The sequence below is a fragment of the Eptesicus fuscus genome, chromosome 15 (genome assembly GCF_027574615.1).
Source record: "Eptesicus fuscus isolate TK198812 chromosome 15, DD_ASM_mEF_20220401, whole genome shotgun sequence".
NCBI classification, from domain to species: domain Eukaryota; kingdom Metazoa; phylum Chordata; class Mammalia; order Chiroptera; family Vespertilionidae; genus Eptesicus; species Eptesicus fuscus.
Genome location: NC_072487.1, coordinates 64,536,989 through 64,558,813, shown reverse-complemented (window position 1 = coordinate 64,558,813; position 21,825 = coordinate 64,536,989). Strand labels below are relative to the sequence as shown.

At 40.1% G+C, this 21,825-nt stretch overlaps 2 protein-coding genes across 2 annotated transcripts; one reads left to right on the top strand and one right to left on the bottom strand.

Moving 5' to 3' along the window:
- The first annotated feature begins 3,227 nt into the window (after nucleotides 1-3,227).
- B3GALT9 (beta-1,3-galactosyltransferase 9) lies at nucleotides 3,228-4,331 on the top strand. The gene has a single exon (XM_008152155.3). It carries the CDS (start codon nucleotides 3,357-3,359, stop codon nucleotides 4,329-4,331), a length of 975 nt encoding a protein of 324 aa, XP_008150377.2. The 5' UTR covers nucleotides 3,228-3,356.
- A 1,737-nt stretch (nucleotides 4,332-6,068) lies between these two features.
- Nucleotides 6,069-21,825, bottom strand: PSMD5 (proteasome 26S subunit, non-ATPase 5). The gene is made up of 10 exons (XM_008152124.3): nucleotides 21,586-21,825; nucleotides 18,828-18,972; nucleotides 17,675-17,788; nucleotides 17,129-17,257; nucleotides 16,344-16,453; nucleotides 14,221-14,363; nucleotides 11,716-11,907; nucleotides 9,395-9,504; nucleotides 8,866-9,006; nucleotides 6,069-6,518 (listed from the first exon to the last, which is right to left on the bottom strand). Exons 1-10 carry the CDS (start codon nucleotides 21,759-21,761, stop codon nucleotides 6,261-6,263), a joined length of 1,518 nt encoding a protein of 505 aa, XP_008150346.1. The 5' UTR covers nucleotides 21,762-21,825; the 3' UTR covers nucleotides 6,069-6,260.

The window sequence follows — 21,825 nt, the reverse complement described above, 5'->3', positions numbered from 1 at the left end:
TGGTGGCTCTCAAACACTTGAAAATTACCTAATGTGACTAAGGAAATAAAATCTTAATTGTATTTAATTTTAGTTAATTGAAGTTTTGACCCTGGCTGGTAGCTCAATTGGTTAGAACACCATCCCAATATGCATGGTCTCTGATCAGGACACATATAAGAATCAGCCAATGAATGCATAAGTAAGTGGAACAACAAATCTCTCTCTCTCTTTCTCTCTGCTTTTTTGCTCTCTCAAAAGCAACAAAAATAATTAAATGGTCAGTGTGAGCCCTGTGCGAGGTCCCGGGCCCTGTGGCGCTGGCATGTGGCTTATGGCTACTATACTGGACAGCTCAGTTGCGTGATATAGGCATAACACATAATATAGATGTAAGACAGTCACATATACAGTTAGTGGTAGAGCAGGGCTCCAAATAGCCTGAGTCCATCTACAGTACTTGAAACACGGGAAATAAAAAATGACTGTGTGGGGTGGAGCCAAGTATGGTGTCCTGAAAGTCAGGTCTCAAGAGAGCAAATTTGATTTAGGAGGCAACAGGATGACTCTGCAGGCTTCTAAGACACAGAGCCACTGTTGACAACATTATAAGAAAATTTAGGAAGACATGAGTACACAGATCAGATAACCTCCATGAAAGGGAAGGCAGTACTAAGGTAACCAGAAAAACCAAACACCTCTATATGTTTCCAGCAAATGGTCTCAATCCAAATATGGTAGGAGTTTGATGACTAAAACTGGAAATTCCAGATGGAGCTGCTCCAGAGGCAATATATTGTGTGAACCTGTTACGGACGAAGAAACCAAATTCTCTAAGTTTAAGCTCAGAGGAAACCCAGGAGAAAAATATATGGCTCTAAAAAAATGAAAATTGCAAAATAGGATGTTTTTAATTAAATACCTCTAAGACCTATTTAATTGTTAGATTTAGTATATGTAAAAAATCCCTTTCAGTTGAATGGTTTTCCAACTTTGTAAAAAGTTCCAATATTAAGCAATGATTGTTGAGAAAACATAGACAACTTTAAATGCAATGAGTTATTCCTAGTCAAGTAATTACAAAACCTGACATGAATAGCCAGTAGGAAGATCAACATATGAAAAGAAGAAAGAGGAAAAAAAATAGCCTGGTCTGATAACAGAGTGCTCAGTACAACTGCTTCTGTGACAGAAATATGAAAATATGCTGGATGTTGTTCTTTCCTGAAAATAAACTTACTGGTGGAAACAATGCTTGAGATAATTCCTACATATATATGCTCTAGGAAAATAGCTAATGCTAAATATCAAATGCTCAGTCTCTTCAATTCAGGCTAAAATAGACTACACGTTATTTTCCATTCTGGGCTAGTTACCTGGGAGAGGATAACATGTAATTGATTTAGTAAAGCTCTTCCATAGCCTACACTAGGAATTCAAAATCCTTCCCAATGAAACATACCCCAAACCTCACCATTTGTTTATATGGGGAGAAAAATTGCACCCACTGGTATGACACATATTCCTGGATGTTTATTACCTTTCTTGCACGTGCATGTGTGGGGGGCATGAATTACTTCAACTGTTCAGTTGCGTGAGATGCACTCCAAAAACACTCTATGACATTTCTCCTTGTGTGATGATGCTGTGGAGAGGTGGTGTGGGTGAACTGTTCTTTCAACTCCCAGGCATACTTCATCAGAAACTGGCATGAAGACAAAAGGTCAGTTTCAAGAGGTACAGAAGAGTGGAAGCATTTGAAGAGGTTTGCTTTTTTTTTTTTTTTTTAACTCTTTGTTCTGGATTCACTCTAGCTGTAACATGATCAGCACTTGCTCTCCTATACAGCCAGCAGGTATTCTGGGACAAAGCTCAGGTCGATTGGCTAGAAACCTTATCCTTAAAGTCTGAAGCACAAAGTACTTTACTTCAATTGCTGTTAGACTGGCTTGATCCTGAGACACATTTGGGCATAATTTGGCATTTGGACTCAGTAATTTTCAAAGCCCTGAAATTGCTCACAGACAACATGCAGGTAAGTTTCTTATAATCTCTGAAACATTTGCTATCTATTACAATAGCCTTTGAGGTGGCTGGAGTTTCTTCTATGTACAAATAACCAGCACTGAGAAAATGGAAAGGAATTCAGATTCTAATATCAGGACTTTGGTTTGGGTTTTTTTTCCTATTCAACAGACATGGAAAAGTAAAAGATAGGAGTCAGGATTCTCTAGTGGTTAAGAGTGAGCTTTGGAATTTGACATATTTGAGTTCAAATCATGGCTGTACTTCACCCCCTTACACATTGAATGATCTTGGGCAAATTACTCAACAGCTCGATGCACAGCTTAATTTTGAAAAACCTAGCTGAAAGGGATATTGCCATGGCTAAATGATTAAGGCATGCAACTGGCCCATGACAATTGTTCAATGAGAGGTACCTATTATTATGGAGGTTTTGTTGATGGAAGTGCCAACGAATACAGATTTAATTCCTATAATGTTTCCTGGATCTATTATATTACAGTACTGCATATACTCTTCTAGATGGAAATTTGCCATCTCCTTTGATAAAGTGACGGAAGCTTGGCACCACTCCGTCCCAGATCTCTGAATGGGATGCTAAGCAGATAGCAGGAATATACCCATATGGACAGACATCTCAGATGGATTAAGGAACATTGTCAAAACAGACAATGTCAGAATTAAGTATTAGAGTAAGTTGAAAAGTCATACTGGAATAATGTAAATGTTTGATAATAGCCATCGTGCAGTGGCCAACAAAAGCAACCTTGTCATTGAAAAATAGCCCTTGACCTTTGTAATTAGAGAAGAAACTGATCCAAGATCTTCAATTCCAGAAAGAACATCATGTATTTTCCTATAGGCTTTTAGCACAATGATGCCACTTGTTACTTTATATCCATGTGCCTACGTGGGACTCTTCTTTGCTTTGACACAGAACCTTGTATATAGTAAGCAGGCTCTCATCCAAACAGGCAAGAAAACCAACATTTTATTCAGTTTCCACTTTGTGCCAAACACTGAACTCAGCACTACTGGAGAAGAGATAAGCATGATGCCTGCTGTCCAGAAATGCCATGATCTAGCTGGGGACAGATTAACAAAAACAAACACTTAAAATAGTGTACCACTAAGTGTTGTAAGAGATATAGTTAGTGTTCGATGGGGGCAAAAACAGAAATGGAGATGAAAGTTGAATGAACATGTGTCCTTTTCTTATTTAGGTGACATTCTGCAGACTTCGGACTCACCAGTGGTGTTTCATTCTGTTTAATGTTATCCTATTTCATGCCCTGTTTTTTGGGGCTGATTTTGTGGAAGAATACTTTCTGCATGCTTTGCCTTATGTAGATATGAAAGTTCTTGAAATTAAGGATAGGGCAAGAAAATTGAACATGGAGCCCCTAAGAAGTAATCTTTCCAAATATTATGTCTTGAGCCAGTCGGAGATGTGTAAAGGGAAGAACATATTTTTGCTCTCTCTTATCTTCAGTAGCCCCGGAAACCGAACAAGACGTGACCTCATCAGAAAAACCTGGGGTAACATGACCAGTGTCCAAGGGCATCCCATTCTCACACTGTTTGCTTTGGGAATGCCTATTTTGGCAACTACCCAGCAAGAGATAGACAAAGAGTCCTATAAGAATAATGATATAATCGAAGGAATCTTTTTGGACAGTGCCGAGAACCAAACTCTAAAGATCATCACAATGACGCAGTGGGCTGTGACTTTCTGCCCTAACGCCTTATTCATTCTCAAAGTTGATGAAGATATGTTTGTCAATCTACTAAGCTTGGTAAATTACCTTCTCAATCTGAAAGAACACCTTGAAGATATCTATGTAGGAAGAGTTATCCAACAGGATATGCCCAATAGAGACCCTACTAGCCAAGAATTTGTCCCTCTTATTGAATACCCAGAAAAGTACTACCCAGATTACTGTAGCGGTGAGGCCTTTATTATGTCCCAATATGTGGCTCGGATGATGTATATAGTTTTCAAAGAAGTACCCATTATAGTGCCTGCCGATGTGTTTGTAGGAATTTGTGCCAAGTTTGTTGGCCTTATACCCATCCACAGTTCAAGGTTTTCTGGGAAAAGACACATCAGATACAACAGATGTTGCTATAAGTTCATCTTCACATCTTCAGAAACTACTGATGCCGAAATGCCCTTGGCATGGAAGGAAATTAATGATGGGAAAGAATGTACACTGTTCGAAACTTACTCTGGACTCATTTCCTGCAAGCTTCTGACATACCTTGACAGCTTTAAACGTTTTCATATTGGTACTATAAAAAACAATGCCATGTATTCTGGTGATTAGGATTTTTCTTATACGTGTGTTCTTTTTAAATTAACCTCCAACCTTGTTACAGAAAGCACCCCTCCTACTTTGTGTTTTATGTAGTTTTAATTGTACTCAGAAAGTTGCAAAGTGTTTTTAGTGCCCTGATACACTCTATCATATTGAAATCTCATTTTAAAGAATTTAAGTTGGTATAGTATGACTCTTTTTCAAATAAAACCTCTCATCCAGAAAAGTTAGAACATTAAATTTAATTACAACCAAAAGTCTTGTTTCTTTACAACTAGTGAATTTTAAAAAAATCATTTTCTTATAAAACTGTCATGACTCAAGTGATAGCAGAGGTGACTAATTTTTGAGAATGCTGAGTTAAAGAAAACACAAAATAAGGAATTTAACAAACAGGAAACATTTTAGTAATCTGGGTGGCGGATTATATTCAATTTAAAGTTTTAGCTACCTAGTATATATTAACTTAAACCTCACTAGTATATAAAGACTTGGGCCTCTTTTTGTGAAACCATTTTCATTAAGTACTAATTAGAAGATGATTTGTAGGTGGGATGTAACCAATTCTTATTTTGTTACGTATATACTCTGTATTAGTTTCCTAGGGATGCCATAACAAAGTACCACAAATAGGGTGACATCAAACAACAGAAACTTACTCGCTTGAAGTTCTAGAGATTAGAAGTCCGAAATCAAGTCGTCAGCAGGGACATCTCTCTCTGAAGCCTGTGGTGGAGAACCCTTCCTTGTCTCTTCTAGCTTTTGGTGGTTGCCAGCAATCCTTGGCTTACAGATGCATCACTTTAATCTCCGCCTCCGTCTTCACATGGCTGTCTCCTGTGTGGCTGTGACCTCATATATTTCCTCTGTGTTGTATCTGTGTCCAAACTTACCTTTTATTCTAAGGACATCAGTCATTGGATTAGGGCCCACCCTAATGACCTCGTCTTACCTTGATTACTAGGAGTTTGTTTCCCTTTCTCTGATCAACTCAATATTGACTTGATGAATTTGAAAAACTAGAAGCAAAACCCTCAACGAGACCCACCAATATATAAAGTCTGGAGACCTTTCTGAGTTAGCATGTTATCATTCCTCTCCCCGCACCCACGCGCCCAAAAAAAACCGCAACAGAGTAAAATCCATTGATAAATATAAAAAAAAAGCATCAAAGAATACTAGAAACATTTTTTAAAAGTTTATTTTTCAAAGGAAATATAGCAACAACAAAAAAGAAAAAGAGACCTTTTCAAAGTATTTATTCTTATTATAGAGAACATAATTTTGAGATCCCATTTGGCTTGATTTTCAGAGAATACTTTTATCCAAGACTTTGTAAATAGAACCAAAAGAGAGCAAAAGGTTAAAAAAAAAAAAAATGGCGAAGAGAAACAATTTTGGTTCTATTTTAGTTCAAGCAGATTTCATTTATTTATTTGTTTATTTATTCTCACCAGCGGATATGTTTATTGATTTTAGAGAGAGGAAGGGAGAAACACTGATCGGTTGCCTCCTGTATGCAACCCAACCAGTGATCGAACCTGCAACCCAGGTATGTGCCCTGATTGGACTCAAACCCGAAACCTTTTGGTGTACAGGACGACACACCAACCAACTGAGCCACCTGGCTAGGGCTGAAACAAACTTAAAAAAAAAAAGACAGTAAGTCCACAAAAGTTTTCTGGGAGAACAAAACTTCCATCTTCTTGCAAACAGTAAGACAGTCAAATGAATGTGAAAAATATGTTTCAATTATAACCAAGTTTGTGCTTGGTTTCATATTGTACTTTATGTAGAAACACAACAAATGCTGGTGATAAAATTAGGTTCAACACTCTATGATAATTCTGGGGGGAGAGAAGTCTCTGTTTAGTAAAATACAGAAAGTCAAATGCCTTAGAAGTTTTGGTCCAAAATTGATTTAGATTCTAGAAGAAATCACTCAGCTCCTTCCACTGCTGTTGTGGAAATAGGTTTCACGTAGTATGGACCTTCACTCACATAAGTTCTGAGTCTCAAATAATTTGGGTTCCCAAAGATTTCTGCAACTGTCTTGGAATTGGCGAGTGCTTTCACCAGTTCATATTTGGCATCCTTTGAAGCTTTGTCATGCTCCATGGACCGGTCCATCACATACTCCACAAAACCTGGACTGTTAAACATAAGTTTCTGAGCCCAGGGTTGGTTTGCAATGGCCTGGAATGAAAGGCAGAGAGAACACAATTCCTTTGAATCTTAAGAAATTAAGTTTGTTAGTCGATGGCACAATCCTTTGGAAAAAAATTTGGCAACATGAACCTTAAAGATGTTAATGTTTTGCCCAAGTAAATTCCCTCCTGGGAATCTAATTTAAGAAAATCTAAATGTTAAAAAAAGTCTTTGTACACAAAGATATTCATTATAGCCCTAGCCAGTTTTGCTCAGTGGATAGAGCATTGACCTGCGGACTGAAGGGTCCTGGGTTTGATTTAGGTCAAGGGGGCATGCAGAAGGCAGCTGATCAATTATTCTCTTTCATCATTTATATTTCTCTCTCTCCCTTCCTCTCTGAAATCAATAAAGATATATTTTAAAAAAAAGATATTCATTACAGTGTGACAGTTACAATATAAATGTCTAACAGTGAGGGGGTGGGTAAGTAAATTATAATATATAGCAATACAAAAATGAAATAAACATTAAGAATAATATTTATTAAAAAATAGATAAATTGGTTATATGGTAAATGCTAGGACTACAAAGATACATCAGGTATGGTTCCTATTCTCAATAAACTCTGTTTAATAGGTCAATAAATAAACATTTTCAACATTCTATATCAGTGGTCGGCAAACTGTGGCTCGCGAGCCACATGCGGCTCTTTGGCCCCTTGAGTGTGGCTCTTCCACAAAATACCATGTGCGGGTGCGCACATACAGTGCGATTGAAACTTTGTGGCCCATGTGCAGAAGTCGGTTTTTGGCCTGGGCGAGTCTATTTTGAAGAAGTGGCGTTAGAACACTCAAGGGCCCAAAGAGCTGCATGTGGCTCGCGAGCCGTGGTTTGCAGACCACTGTCCTATATAATAAAAGACTAATATGCAAATCGACCAAACAGCGAAACGACCAGTATCTATGACATGCACTGACCACCAGGGGGCAGACGCTCAATGCAGGAGCTGCCCCCTGGTGGTCAGTGCGTTCCCCTGAGTGCTGCTCAGCCAGAAGCCAGGCTCAAGGCTGGTGAGCACAGCGGAGGTGGCTGGAGCCTCTCCCACCTCCATGGCAGTCAGACATCCCCTGAGGGCTCCCAGACTGTGAGAGGGCACAGGCTGGGCTGAGGGACCCTCCCCCCTCCGAGTGCACGAATTTCGTGCACTGGGCCACTAGTAATGTAATAAATAGAACACAGAGGTATAATCCTTACCACAACTCTAATTATATAATGAACTATACAATTATACTTACTATCTGGGTCCCTCAACAGACAGTGAGCTACATGAAAGGAAGGTCTTTGTATATTTTTGTTCACTATTGTATCCCTAGCACCTAGCAAAAAAACCCCACCAAAAACTCAATCAATATTTGCTGAATGTGCCCAGCTGGCATGGCTCAGTGACTGAGAGCTGACCTATGGATCAGGAGGTCATGGTTCAATTCCTGGCAGGGCACATGCCCGGGTTGCAGGCTCAAACCCTAGTAGGGGCTGTGCCGGAGGCAGCCAACCAATGAGTCTCTCATCATTGGTGTTTCCAGCTCTTTCTCCCTCTCCTTTACTCTCTGAAATCAACAAAAATATATTTAAAAAGTTTTTTCTGAATGAATAAATACATGCAAAATATGAGAGCCAACATTTATTAACTCAACCTTGTGGGTTTGGGCAAAGCTCACTGAAGAGATACTTGATCAGTCCTTGAAGTATGAATAAGATGTTAACAAGCAAAGTCAGGGAAGAATGTTTAAAGCAGAGGGCACATGAAGGCCCAGAGATATGAAGCAAGCAGTTTGGTATCACTAGAGCATTAACCCTTTGCACTCGCTTGCTTTTTTCTCTATTCCTTTATTCTACTCGGGATTTAATTTTTTAAATACCCCAGATTTTACAAAGCGCGGCAGTAGAATAAAAAACTGGAGTTTCTTTTCATACAAACTTATTTATTTGGATTTTTTTATATTTCAAATTATTGATACATTCAAAGAGTAATTTTAATCTCAACATCCGAGTGCAAAAGGTTAAGTGCCCGAATGGGAATGGCCAGAAATAAGGCTCATGAAGAAGACTGGTTAGGACAATAAGGGCTTACTTGATAGTAGATAAGGAATCTGGAATTAATTCTGTGAACTCATAGTACTCTGTGCTCTGCCACAACATCTAACACCATTTACTGAAACTGTATGTATACACATCTGTCTCCCTCATTAGTCTATAGTAATAGCAGAGGCCAGAAACTACTATGCACTTGTGTATCCCTGGGACATGGCAGAATGCCTGGCTCACTGAAAGTTCTCATGTGTTGAACAGACAGAGTCCCAGAAGGACCTGTGGAAAAGAAGGGGTTGCCTACCGTGAACACTTTTAAGGCACCACAGTGTAGTTCAGGAAAGGGTTGATTACTGATGCCACGGAAGAGCTCCAGCGGGTCCCGATATAAAGAAGAGAACCAGGATTCTGTCATTCTCAGGAGGTCATCAGTCTGCTGCTCAGGCTACAGGACAGAAAAGAAAAATCGCAAGACATCTGGAAGTCAGGAAACACAGCACTCTGTCATTAACTTGCTGTGTGATCTCTGCCAAGTCTAGAGCACTTTTCCCCAAACTCAACCCAGATTTTATCAGGTTTTTAATTTGTTTTTTAATGAGGTTGATTAAGCAATATCTAGGGTCTGGTCCAGTTCCAATACTCTATGATTCCACTTTAACTTTAAAAATGTCACTAGTCATATAATGAGGATTACACTCTTTTACTAAGAGTAAGAAAGATGGCATTTAACTGATCAACATTTGTATTAAATTAATCAGTATTATGTTAACTCATACAGATTTATTCTCCCAAGCACATCTCACTATGTTTCATTAATTTCCCACTCTACTTACTGGTAAATAAAGAAGAGATGAAACTGCATCCAAACACCTAATTCTGAGCTCTGTTGAGGCATTCTTTGCTTGATATCCTATTCTCTTTAATAAGCGTTCAAATCGAGTTCCTTTGAGGGATAATGAGATAGTTTTTATTGTCATAAAATACAAATAACATGAAATTTACCATTTAAACTATTTTTAGGCATATAGCTCAGTGACATTAAGTACATTCACACTGTTGTGTATCCATCACTACCATCCACCTCCAGAACTTTTTCATTATTTCAAACTAAAAGTTGTACTCATTAAATAATAACTCCCCATTCCCGAACGTCCCCACTCCCTGGTGACCACAATTCTACTTTCTGTCTCTGTGTATTTGCCAATTTTAGGTACTGTATAAGTGCAATTATACAGTATTTATCCTTTTGTGTCTGGCTTATTTCACTCAGCATGTCTTCAAGGTTTTTCTTTGTAGCATGTATGAGAATTTCATTCATTCATAAGGCTGATTAACATTCCATTGCATGTATATACCACGCTTTATCCTTTCATCCATCAACGAACATGAGTAATTTCTACCCTTTCTGGCTATTGTGAATAATAGCTATTAATGAACACAGGTGTACAAATATCTATTTGAGCCTGTTTTCAATTATTTTGGGTATATACACAGAAGTGGAATTGCTGGGTCATATGGTAATTCTGTTTAATTTTTTGAGGAACCACTACAGTTTTCCCCAATGGCCACACCATTTACATTCCCACCACATATATACAAGGGTAAAATACAAATAACATAAAATTTTCACATCCTTGTCAACACTTATACAGCATATATAAGTCAAAGTGTGGATGATTAGGAATCAAAGGATCTGGATTTGAGTAGCAGCTGCCACACAGTCTGTATGATCTTAGAAAATTTTCTTAACTTCTCTGAGTTTCAACTACCTTATCTATAAAATGAGAATGACAACGGTATGTTCTTTGAAGGATTGTAAAAGGGTTCTATGTCATAGGAAAATGCACTTAGAAAAGTACATATAACAAGGATACTAATTGTGATACACAACGGTATATTACTTTAAACATACACTCCATACAAGGGTTTTACAAGTGCCACCAAATTAATTTTTTGTGCCAAATTCAGTGCTTTCAAGATACGCATGGATGTTCGATAAAGTGCCACTTTTTTAAAAATGGGTTTACTGATTTTTTTTTAAAATATATTTTATTGATTTTTTACAGAGAGGAAGAGAGAGGGATAGAGAGTCAGAAACATCGATGAGAGAGAAACATCGATCAGCTGCCTCCTGCACAGCCCCTACTGGGGATGTGCCCGCAACCAAGGTACATGCCCTTGACCAGAATCGAACCTGGGACCCTTGAGTCTGCAGGCCGACGCTCTATCCACTGAGCCAAACCGGTTTCGGCGGGTTTACTGATTTGAGAGAGAGGAAGGGAGAGAAAGAGAGAGAAACACTGATCTGAGAGAGAAACATCCACTGGCTGCCTACTGGGGATCAAGCCAGAAACCCAGGCATGTTCCCGACCAGGAATTGAGCAAGCGACCTTTGGTGCACGGGACAACACTCTTCCAACTGAGCTACACTGGCCAGGGCAAAAGTATCACTCTTAACATCTTGTAATTTTTTCCCCAGTTCTTGACATTACACGTATAAAAATGTGTCTTTTCATTAAATATTCATAACAACCCTGAGAAGTAGTTGTTATACCCTTTTTTAAAAATTAGGAAAATGAAATACTTTCAACAATAAAGATTTGGAAAAAAAAACACCAAAAAAACAAGGAAAATGAGGCCTAAAGTAGTGAAGTAAATACAATTAAAAAAGCTAAGTCAGTGAAAGAACCCAGTTCTTTCTGACTCCAGCCCATCATCTTTTTACCATGAATACTATTTAAGGAAGATGTAGCGGGAAAGAGTGCTTGTTCCAGCTGAGTTCTAAAAAAATATTCACTAATAATTATGAGACTTTTTAGGAATGAGTCCAAGGTCGTGGTAAAAGATTGCCCTATATAAAAATAGTTTTAACAATGCAATTAATGTACCAGCCAACAAACTTACATATTGAAGCCTTGTCAACAATTAAGATATCCCTGGCCTGGCCGGTGTAGATCAGTTAGTCGAGCATCATCCCCTGTACTGAGAGGTCACCAGTTTGATTTCTGGTCAGGGCACATGCCCGGACATGCAAGAGGCAGCCAATCGATGTTTCTCCCTCCCTCCCTTCTTCTCTCTCTAAAATAAATAAAGACATATTAAAACTTTAAAAATTAAGATATCCTTAAAGAAAGCCAAAACAAGTCATACCAACCTGTCTTCTGTAAAACCTGTTTTCCTTCAATGTTGGATCCCAGGATTCCAATTGTGTCCACTGCTACACCAATCATGGTGGGGTCCTGACTTTCTGTCATTTCAAAGACTTTTTCCACAAAAACTGGAAAACGCTCGCAGATCTGTTGAGGACTATCCATGATGGCCAAGTTCCCAAAAAACTTCACAAATCCTAGAGATATTTACAAAAATATATTTTAATAGGGGAAGAAGACAGCATAAACTGCAGGTCCTATGTTTTCACAGGGACAGTAATAAACTATAGGCCAGAAGCATCCCTGGGTCCGGGTGAGACCATGTGTCCCAGGATCCGGGTGAGGCCTCGTGCACCTAGGCCCGGGTGAGCCCAAGTGGCCCTGGGTCTGGGAGAGGCCAAGCGTCCCTGGGTCCGGGTGAGACCATGCGTCCCTGGATCCGGATGAGGCCTCGTGCACCTAGGCCCGGGTGAGGCCACGTGCCCCTGGGTCTGGGAGAGGCTAAGCGTCCCTGGGTCCGGGTGAGACCATGCGTCCCTGGATCCGGATGAGGCCTCGTGCACCTAGGCCCGGGTGAGCCCAAGTGGCCCTGGGTCTGGGAGAGGCCAAGCGTCCCTGGGTCCGGGTGAGACCATGCGTCCCTGGATCCGGATGAGGCCTCGTGCACCTAGGCCCGGGTGAGCCCAAGTGGCCCTGGGTCTGGGAGAGGCTAAGCGTCCCTGGGGCCGGGTGAGACCATGTGTCCCTGGATCCGGGTGAGGCCTCGTGCACCTAGGCCCGGGTGAGCCCAAGTGGCCCTGGGTCTGGGAGAGGCCAAGCGTCCCTGGGTCCGGGTGAGACCATGTGTCCCTGGATCCGGGTGAGGCCTCGTGAACCTAGGCCCGGGTGAGGCCACGTGCCCCTGGGTCTGGGAGAGGCCAAGCGTCCCTGGGTCCGGGTGAGACCATGCGTCCCTGGATCCGGATGAGGCCTCGTGCACCTAGGCCCGGGTGAGCCCAAGTGGCCCTGGGTCTGGGAGAGGCCAAGCGTCCCTGGGTCCGGGAGAGACCATGTGTCCCTGGATCCAGGTGAGGCCTTGTGCAACTAAGCCCGGGTGAGGCCACGTGCCCCTGGGTCTGGGAGAGGCCAAGCGTCCCTGGGTACGGGTGAAGCCAGATCCTGGGTCCGGGTGAGGCCGTGCGCTCCTGGATCCATCCGGGTGAGGCTGGGTCCCAGGCCCGGGTGAGACCACGCGCCCCTTGGGTTTGGGTGAGGCCACGTGCCCCTTAGTCCGGGTGACGCCGTGCCCCTGGGTTCGGCCGAGACCAAACCAGAGGGAGTCGGACCTCCGTTACCACCATTTGTCCACCATCCAGAGCTGAGGGGTCAGTGCTGACATGTACACATAAGGAACTACTGGACATCGAAATTGGGTCTCAAAAGAACTGTTGGTTCAGGGGGAAGCTCGCTACAGATTGATTAATTTGCCTGTCAGCATAAATATTATTGCTCGTCTCACATTCAGTTCTTATTAGTATATATCTAGTGACATATGATCTCGTTCATCTAGAGGAAATGATGAACAACATAGACTGAGGAACAAGAACAGAACCAGAAGCAAGGAGGCATCGATCGGACTATCGGGCCTCAGAGGGAGGATAGAAGAGGGTAGGGGGAGGGTGGGGGGAGGGGGAGAGTTCAACCAAAGGACCTGTATGCATGCATATAAGCCTATCCAACGGTTAAGTTCAACAGGGGATTGGGGCATGCGTGGGGAGAGGGGTGGGATGGGAATGGGGGGATGAGGACAAATATGTGACACCTTAATCAATAAAGAAATTTAAAAAAAAAAAAAAAAAAAAAAAAAAACTATAGGCCAGAAAAAGAAAGGCTATAGTACTATGTTTTGAAATCAGACAGACCATGAGGAAATACTGAAGGACCTAAAAAGAGTGGTCTCCAGGGTGTTAATGGAGCTGGATTCAAAAAGCATTGTCACAAGCAAGAGGGAGAACAAAGAACAAGGATCAGTGGATACAAACCACAGGAAGGTAAGTTTGGAGTTATTATTAGGAAGAAATTTTAAAGCAGATTTTCTTCAATGAAGTAATCTAGGCTACCTAATGGAGTAAATCTCCAATTTCTGAAAATGCTCAAGAAGAACTAATCAATCATGTCATTGAACAGAATAGCTGGAATAGTTCCTATATTAGCTAAAGATTACAACTCAAAAGATTTGATGAATCTGTGAATATACTGTAAATATCACTACTAGTATTTTAATTTATGTTTCTTTTGGCTGAGCTGCACAGGAAAAAATCCTAATGATCTCAACAGTAGTATTTCCAGAAAATCAGAATCAATAGTGCATGGCTCCCAGAGCAATAGATTCTACCTCATTAAGAGGCTATGAGTTGGGTATCATCTCAAGGGAATAAGCTCTAAAGATGATGATCCCTGGTCTGCCCTGACAGCGATAACTCAGACACAAAACATGCACCATCATTTCTACAGGCATCAGTATTTCTCACCTGGTAAATAGAAGCTAGAGAAAGGGTCTGAATCTGCCCCAATAATCATATTAGATATCTGATCAATCACTCCTTCTTGAGCAAGGTACTGTCGTCCATGATGAGTATATGCCATTGAAGTCACCATTTCTATACAAGTGGCTCTGAAATGCCAAGATTTTGCACATGATTAGCATGGTTTAGGAATTGTTTTCATGTAGGTTATCTTATTTAATTCTTCCCACGAAATCTGAAAGGTCAATAATCCTGGCTCTACTTTTCACATGAGGGTAGGTACAGGATGAGAAAATTGCAGTGACTTGTCCAGAATCACATCTTTATTACAAGGTACAGTTTAGACTTAAATCTTGATTTTCTGACTTAAGGTGCGCTTATTATTTATACTATAATAAAGCTACTTCCTAAGAGATTTTTAAAAAAAACTTCTGTTTTATCTTGATATGTCAAACATATACAAAAGTACAGAGAACAGAACAGTAAGCCCCCAGGTAACCATAATCCTGATTATATAGTTATCACGATTTTGCTTTACTTATTTCATCTATTTTTTTCTCTACTTTTTTGCTGAATTATTTTAAAACAAGTTCTAGTCATTTTGCCATTTACCCCTGCATACTTTAGTATACATCTCTAAAACACATGTTTTCTCACACAATTATAATGCCTTTACCACATATTTAAAAATTAACAGTAATTCTTTGGTATCACTTAATACCCAAACATTATCAAATTTCCCCAGTTAACTAAAAACTATTTGTAAGTTTTTTTCCTATGTCACAAAATCTGATACAGAAATAAAAAATTAACAAAATTAATTTCCTTATTAAAAATGCTTTGAAAAAGTGTACCTGATGACTGATTTTTGCATATGAGTTTAACAATTTTAGTCACATTTAAAGAACACAGGACAACCAGAAAATCACTTAAGGAAAACAAACTTCTGTATACACAAAGAGAACTATAGTGCTATTATAACAGCAAAATATTTGAAGCACACCAAGTGTTCAACAGTGAAGATATATTGGTATATTGAAGAATATCAACAAGGAAACATTTGACAAGGGGGTTTGGAGAGTAGAGTACTGGGAGTGAAAAGATTGGAATTAAAATTTCTTTGAGGACCTATGTCAGCCACTGTCTTGGTCTCTATGATAAATGCACTTAATCCTCATATTACCTTTATAGATTTGTCATTGTTCCAGTTAGATGAGGAAACTTGAGGTGCAAAATGGTTACAATAATTTGTACAAGGTTAATCAGCTAATAAGCAGAGATGCATGTAAGCCCAAGTCTTACTCTGTTTAAAAGTCCATGTTTTCCTATCATGCCATAGTGCTATTTATTTAACAACACCAAAAAAAATGTGTATGGTAGCACATTAAGTAATGCAAATGGCAGTTATAATGTGATTACAAATTTTTAAAAGCAGACAGGAAGCCCACCTGGTGTGACTTAGTGGTGGAGCGTTGACCTGTGAACCAGGAGGTCACAGTTCGATTCCTGGTCAGAACACATTCTTAGGTTATGGGCTCAATTTCTCCAGTGTGGGGCATGCAGGAGGCAGCCAATCTCTCTCATCATTGATGTTTCTCTCTCTCTCCCTCTCTGAAATCAATTTTAAAAAATATGTTTTTGTTGTGTGTTTTTTTAAAGCAGGCATGTATGCCTAAGGACAGGGAACACAGTCATTAAAAGTAGCTGTATTACCCTAGCTGGTTTGGCTCAGTAGATAGAGCGTCAGCCTGCAGGGTCCCGGGTTCGATTCCAATCAAAGGCACATGCCAGAGCTGTGGGATCAATCCCTAGTAGGGGGCTTGCAGGAAGCAACCGATCCATAATTCTCTCTCATCATTGATGTTTCCATCTCTTTCCCTCTCTGAAATCATTAGAAAAATATATATTTTTTAAAGTAGCTGTATTTTCATATGAGGCTACATACTAAGTTCCAGTATGTTGTCACAATATCACTTGAGCAATTTTCTAAAGGCCCTTTCTTCAGAATATACTTTGTCATGAGACTGCAACCTAGGCACAAGCTCCACTAGGGGAGATAAGTCCCAAGTTTGTTTTCTGGCCCTCCAAAGGAGGACATTTTGCTCTAAGAACTCTCTCAGCCAACATACCTGACTAGCACGTCCTCTCCAGTCAGCTCTCTGAGGAGCTGGGTTACCAACCCACTGGAGGAACAGTAGTTTAGAGATTCTGGTGACACAGAAGAGATCTCCACAATTAGCTGAAAGAAGAGAAAAACAGAAAGGTCAAAACAACCCCAAATTTGTTAAATCTCATTTTATGATAAGTGCAGGATGAGGCACTTTATAAGAAATTTTTTAAAAATCTATTACATGTATTTATCTCCACAAGTAGGAAAATTTCACTGAACAAATAAGAAATTACTTTGGGCCCCGACCAGGAGGCCCAGTTGTTTGGAACGTCATTTCATACACCAAAAAGTTACAGGTTTGATTCCTTCTCAGGGCATACACCTAGGTTGCCGGTTCAATTTCCAGTTGGGGCACGTATGGGAGGCAACCGGTAACACTCCATTATATCTGGGTGTATCTGCACTTTTTACAAAAGAAATTATCATCAAGGTACAAAAGCCTGAATCAGCAACAATAAAAAGAATGTAAAAACCATTCATTAATTCTTGCGTGCATTCTGTCAGTCATTCACTTACTCATTTATCAAGTATGTTCTAAGGGCTTAGTAGAGGATTTCAAGCAGAGAAATGACAGAACCAGATTTTATTTTTTGTTTTTAAATCCTCACCTGGGGATATGTTTATTGATTTATTAAGAATACTATATACTCAATAAATGCATGTTAAGTGACCCATCTTGCCTTCCAAGGTAACCCTTCCTGAATTCTGAATCGTAGGCATCAGAAAGTGAGATTTTCAACTTACCTCATAGACCCTATATCGAACAATGTCATTTGTTTTCATTACAGTTTTCAAATCATCCAGCAGATTGCTTTCAAATAAAGCCTCCAATCCAGCTTGGGTCAGTGATATTCTTGACAGGGATTTAATGGCCTTATAAGGAAAGAAAATATATCTTAATTCATAAAAATACAAAATAGTAATATCTACTGCATAAGACTGATGTGAAAATTAGTGTATGGAATGTACCCTGTCCCATGAGCATTCCCTATGTTTTAGCTATTACTATTTATAATTAGAAAAGCTACATAGCATTCTCAACAGAAAATAATTATGTAAGTTTTGCTTCTTAGGTAGTAACCCAGTATAAACCCTATGACAGAAAACTTAGATCTGTGTACTATAGGAAATAGAAAGAGTTTACTAGTACTTATTTGACACCGTCTGTATGAAGCTGCAATTACACAATCATCCCTTCTAAACGTCCACCTCTCCTTCCAGAAAGCCTTCTTTGTCTTCTAAGACACAAATACCTCTGCATGTTTCAGTGGATTGTTGCAGCTGACTCACCGCTTTAGCTACAGATAGATTCTCTCCACCAATACAATAAATGATTTGTTTTAGTAATTCAGGATTATTTAGAACCTCAGTAACAGCATCAGAATTTTCAACAATTCTTCCAACCTGAAAGAAAAAAACAATCAGAAATACTCTTCCAAGGTAGGGCAACAAGTGAAGCGATGATGGTCAAATTACCTTAGTGTGCAGTTATTTTAAGAGCTACTGATTACAACTGTAAGACAAGTCATTAAAAATTCCAAATAATCCAAATTCATTAAAGCCAAGCACACAATGGCATAGTCATGTCTATGAAAGAAAAATAAAAAAATAAAATGGGTAAAGAGTTGAGACACCTCAGTGAGTGAAAACAATAAAAATTCTAGTTCTATTCATTTTTAGCTAAACTGAAACCCTAGGCCAGGGGTTGGCAAACTCATTAGTCAACAGAGCTGCAGTTTGCCGACCACTGCTTAAATAACTTCTCTGAGCCCAATTTCTTACCTGTAAAGTGGGAATACAATACTTAAGTACAGGATAGTAATGAAGATTAAATGAGACTAAGTAGGTAAAGCACATACTACAGTGTCGGCACATAAATGATAAATTGATACTTTCCCCAATTTGTTGAATAAACACTTTAGAGGAGAAAAGGAAAAACAGTAATTGAATACTTACTGGATAAACTAACTGCTCAGATCCTAACATTCTCAGCAGCAGTTCTTCACCCAAATAGTAGCATGTTTTGATTACCAGATTGATAAGAACTGTTTTAATTTGTTGGTTTAGTAACCTTTACAACAGAACTTTGTTCATGCCAGTGTAATAACATGACTTAACATGGCAATCTTTTTCTCTAGACTAGGGGCTCCTCTAAGGAAAGAAGTAAGTTTTATTTACCTTGGTAGCTCTAACAGCATATGGTACAGTGCCTGGCATGTAAAAGTAACTCAGTATTTGATGAATGAATACTGCCGATGGTACTTAGAACTTCTTACTTTAACTTGTATCCCCCTGGTCATAGTTATGTACACTCAAATAGACTAGACACTCCCTAGGGACAGCGAGAGATCATGTTTCCTTCATTTCCCTGCACAGAACCTCGCCCAGAGCAGGTGGTCACTAAGGGTTGGTTCCCTTATTACGTGCTAGCAAGATTTCATACCTGGGATAGAGTGAGGATTTTTACGGAATCATTGGGGTGAGTCAGTCCCCTCTGCAGGTCAACCCTGAAGTTCCGAGCCACGTGAACTGGCTCCAGAGCCTGGAGCAATCTCTCCAGAATGGATACACACAAAGTGATCTGTTCCCTAAAGGAGATACCATAGACCTCATTAGTTCATGTCCTTTCAGGTAGAAAGGAATCTAATAATATCTGACACCTGGCTCAATGAGGATCTCCACATACACTTCTCTTCAAAACATCAGCTTCTACTTTAACATTAAATGTTTATTAAACATTTACCAAGTACCTATTATGTGCCATGCCTGTGCTGGGGCTGCAAAGAATGATAAAATATATTCTATAACCACAAGGAGCTCAGTCTAATGGGAGATACAGAAAAATAGGAAACTATAATCCCGGTAGATAAACGCTAGCTTAAAGCTGGAAGCTGTGGGAACTCAGTAAAGAACAAAGGGTACAGGGTATACCTGAGCAAATTTTTAAGTTACCCAAGGGAAGAAAGGTAAAGGGCATAGTAGCACATGAAAAGGCACAGAGTGTTATGCATTCAAGGAACCACAAGTAACTTTGTATGACTGGGATCAGAAAGGGAGAGAAGTGGGAAGAAGGTAAAAGGAAAAAGATGAATGTCAAGAAATGAAATTTAAAAAAATGCATAGCAATCAGATTTTGATTGGTCTTTTCTGTTCTGCTATGGAATTTCACCTTTTCCCAGACGGCAATGGCAAGTCAAGATGTGGTTTTAAAGCAGAATTAACATGATGAGATCGGACTTCTAGAAATCACTCTGTCAATGTTAGAGAAAGAATTTTCAGTTATAAGTTTATTGTGAGGTGATGAAAGAGTGCAAGAGGTTCAAGAGCTATTAAAGAAGTAAATTAATCAGAACTTGATGACTACCAGATGTACATTCAGAAGGTATTTCAAGAACTTCTTTGTCTCTTAATAGGCCGTAAAAGCAACTGAGCACTCATACATTGCTAATAGGAAGCACACTATTAAATTGGTATGATCTTGCTAAAAGGCGATTAAGCAATAAATAGCAAAAGCCTTAAAAATGAACATATCCCCAAGATCACTGAAAACATGCTCACACAAAAATTTGTATACGAATATTCATAGCAGTGGAAACAACCCAAATGCCCATCAATTAAATGCATAAATGTGTTATATACACACAAAGGAATATTCCTCACAAAAAGGAATGAAGTACATGAACCTTGAAAATACGTTAAGTGAAAGAAGCCAGACACAAAGGCTTCCTTTTGACAATGATTCCATTTACATGAAATGTCCAGAATAGACAAATTCAGAGACAGAAAGCAGATCACTGGCTGCCAGAACCTGGGGAGTGGATGAAAGGGGGCAGAGACCGCTAATGGGTTTCTTTTCCTTAAAAAAAAAAAAAAAAAAAAAAAAAAATTGCGGTCCTCACTAGGTAGCTCAGTTGGTTAGAGTGCAGTCCCCATATACTGAGGTTGCAGGTTTGATCTCCAGTTAGGTCACATACAAGAATCAACTAATGAATGCATAAATAAGTGGAACAACAAATCAATGCTTCCCTCTCCAAAAACCAATCAATAAAAAAATTGCAAATGTACATACCATAAAATTTATAATTTTTACCATCTTTTTAACTGATTTCAGAGAGTGGGAGAGAAAGAGAGAGACAGAAATATCAATGAGAGAGAATCATTGATGGACTGCCTCTTGCACGCCTCCTATTGGGCGTGTACCCTGACAGAGAATCAAACTGTGACCTGGTTCTTGAGTCAGTGGTGTGACCAGGCCCATTTTAATCATTTTTTTTTCTTTTTAAAAATTTATCTTTATTATTGAAAGTATCACAGATGTCCCCTTTGTTTCCCCATTGACCCTCTCCACCCCACTCCTAGGCCTTCACCACACTATTGTCTGTGTCCATGGGCTATGCATGTATGCATGTAATTTAATTCCCCGATTAATCTCCCCCTACCACCAGCTATCCTCTGAAATTCCTGTTTCCTGCTTCTATGTTTTAAGCATTTTATAAGTACAGTGCTGTGGCATTAAGTACATTCACATTGTGCAGTCATCACCAGGATCAAACTCCAGAACTTTTTCATCTCCCATTGAAACTGAAACTCCGCGTCCATTAAACACGAACGCCCCATTTTCCCTTTCCCTCAGTCCCTGGCGACCATCATTCTACTTTCTCTATGCATTTGACTACTCTAGGTACCTCATATAAGTGGGATCATACAATATTTTCAAGTAGAAAAATTTTGGATCACAAATATTTTTAACTCTTCTAAATTATGAAAGAGAAAGTATACCTGCATGTTAAACTACTGGATCAAATGCTATATGAATCTAAAACGTTGATGGATTTAGCAAAATTGCCAGGATAGGACTCCCTCTGGGGAGAAAAAAAAGTCAAGCACTTGTGCACTAGAGTGTGGAGTCCCCCCTGCAGGTGGGCCACCTTGCTTCCCCGCCCTCAATTCCTACTTTCAAGGATGAAGGCAGTGAGGCCAGGAGATGGTCAGGGTGCACAGCTCCGAGGCTGGACTTGCACCCCATTTCTTGCCTCTCAGCCTAGGGTCCTTCCCTCTCTGAAATTTCAGTTCTTAAACCTTTATGTGCGACTGGGTAAAGCCCTCCCTCCATCCCACCCGCTCCCGTCTCCACACTTGGCGGAGTCTCCCTCTCCGCCTCCTCCCACCCCCACGCCGCTCAAGCTGCGGGGTCCTCTCACCGATGGTTCTCATTGAGCAGGGAGAAGAGCGGACTAAGGCGCAGTTCCGCCGCGTGCTCGCGGAGCTCGCTGAGCGGCACCGCCTGCAGCACCGACTGAAGCGCGCGTAGCTCCTCCAGCGGCGCTTCCAGCCGCGACACATCCCGCAGCAGCGCCAGCGCCTGGGCCGCCATCATGCCTCCTCCGGCAGGCAGGCGCTTGATTGGCCGCTTTCCCGGCTCCCGGCTCCGGGCTCCCGAC

What these genes read in the sequence shown, in the direction of transcription:
- B3GALT9 (XM_008152155.3), top strand. Translation starts at nt 3,357, where the DNA reads ATGAAAGTTCTTGAAATTAAGGATAGGGCAAGAAAATTGAACATGGAG.
- PSMD5 (XM_008152124.3), bottom strand. Translation starts at nt 21,761, where the DNA reads ATGATGGCGGCCCAGGCGCTGGCGCTGCTGCGGGATGTGTCGCGGCTG. An exon ending in CTGCTCAATGAGAACCATCG is followed by an intron (nt 18,973 to 21,585) that starts GTGAGAGGACCC and finishes TATCTCCTTTAG; the next exon opens with GGAACAGATCACTTTGTGTG. An exon ending in CATCTCTTCTTTATTTACCA is followed by an intron (nt 9,007 to 9,394) that starts GTAAGTAGAGTG and finishes TCTGTCCTGTAG; the next exon opens with CCTGAGCAGCAGACTGATGA.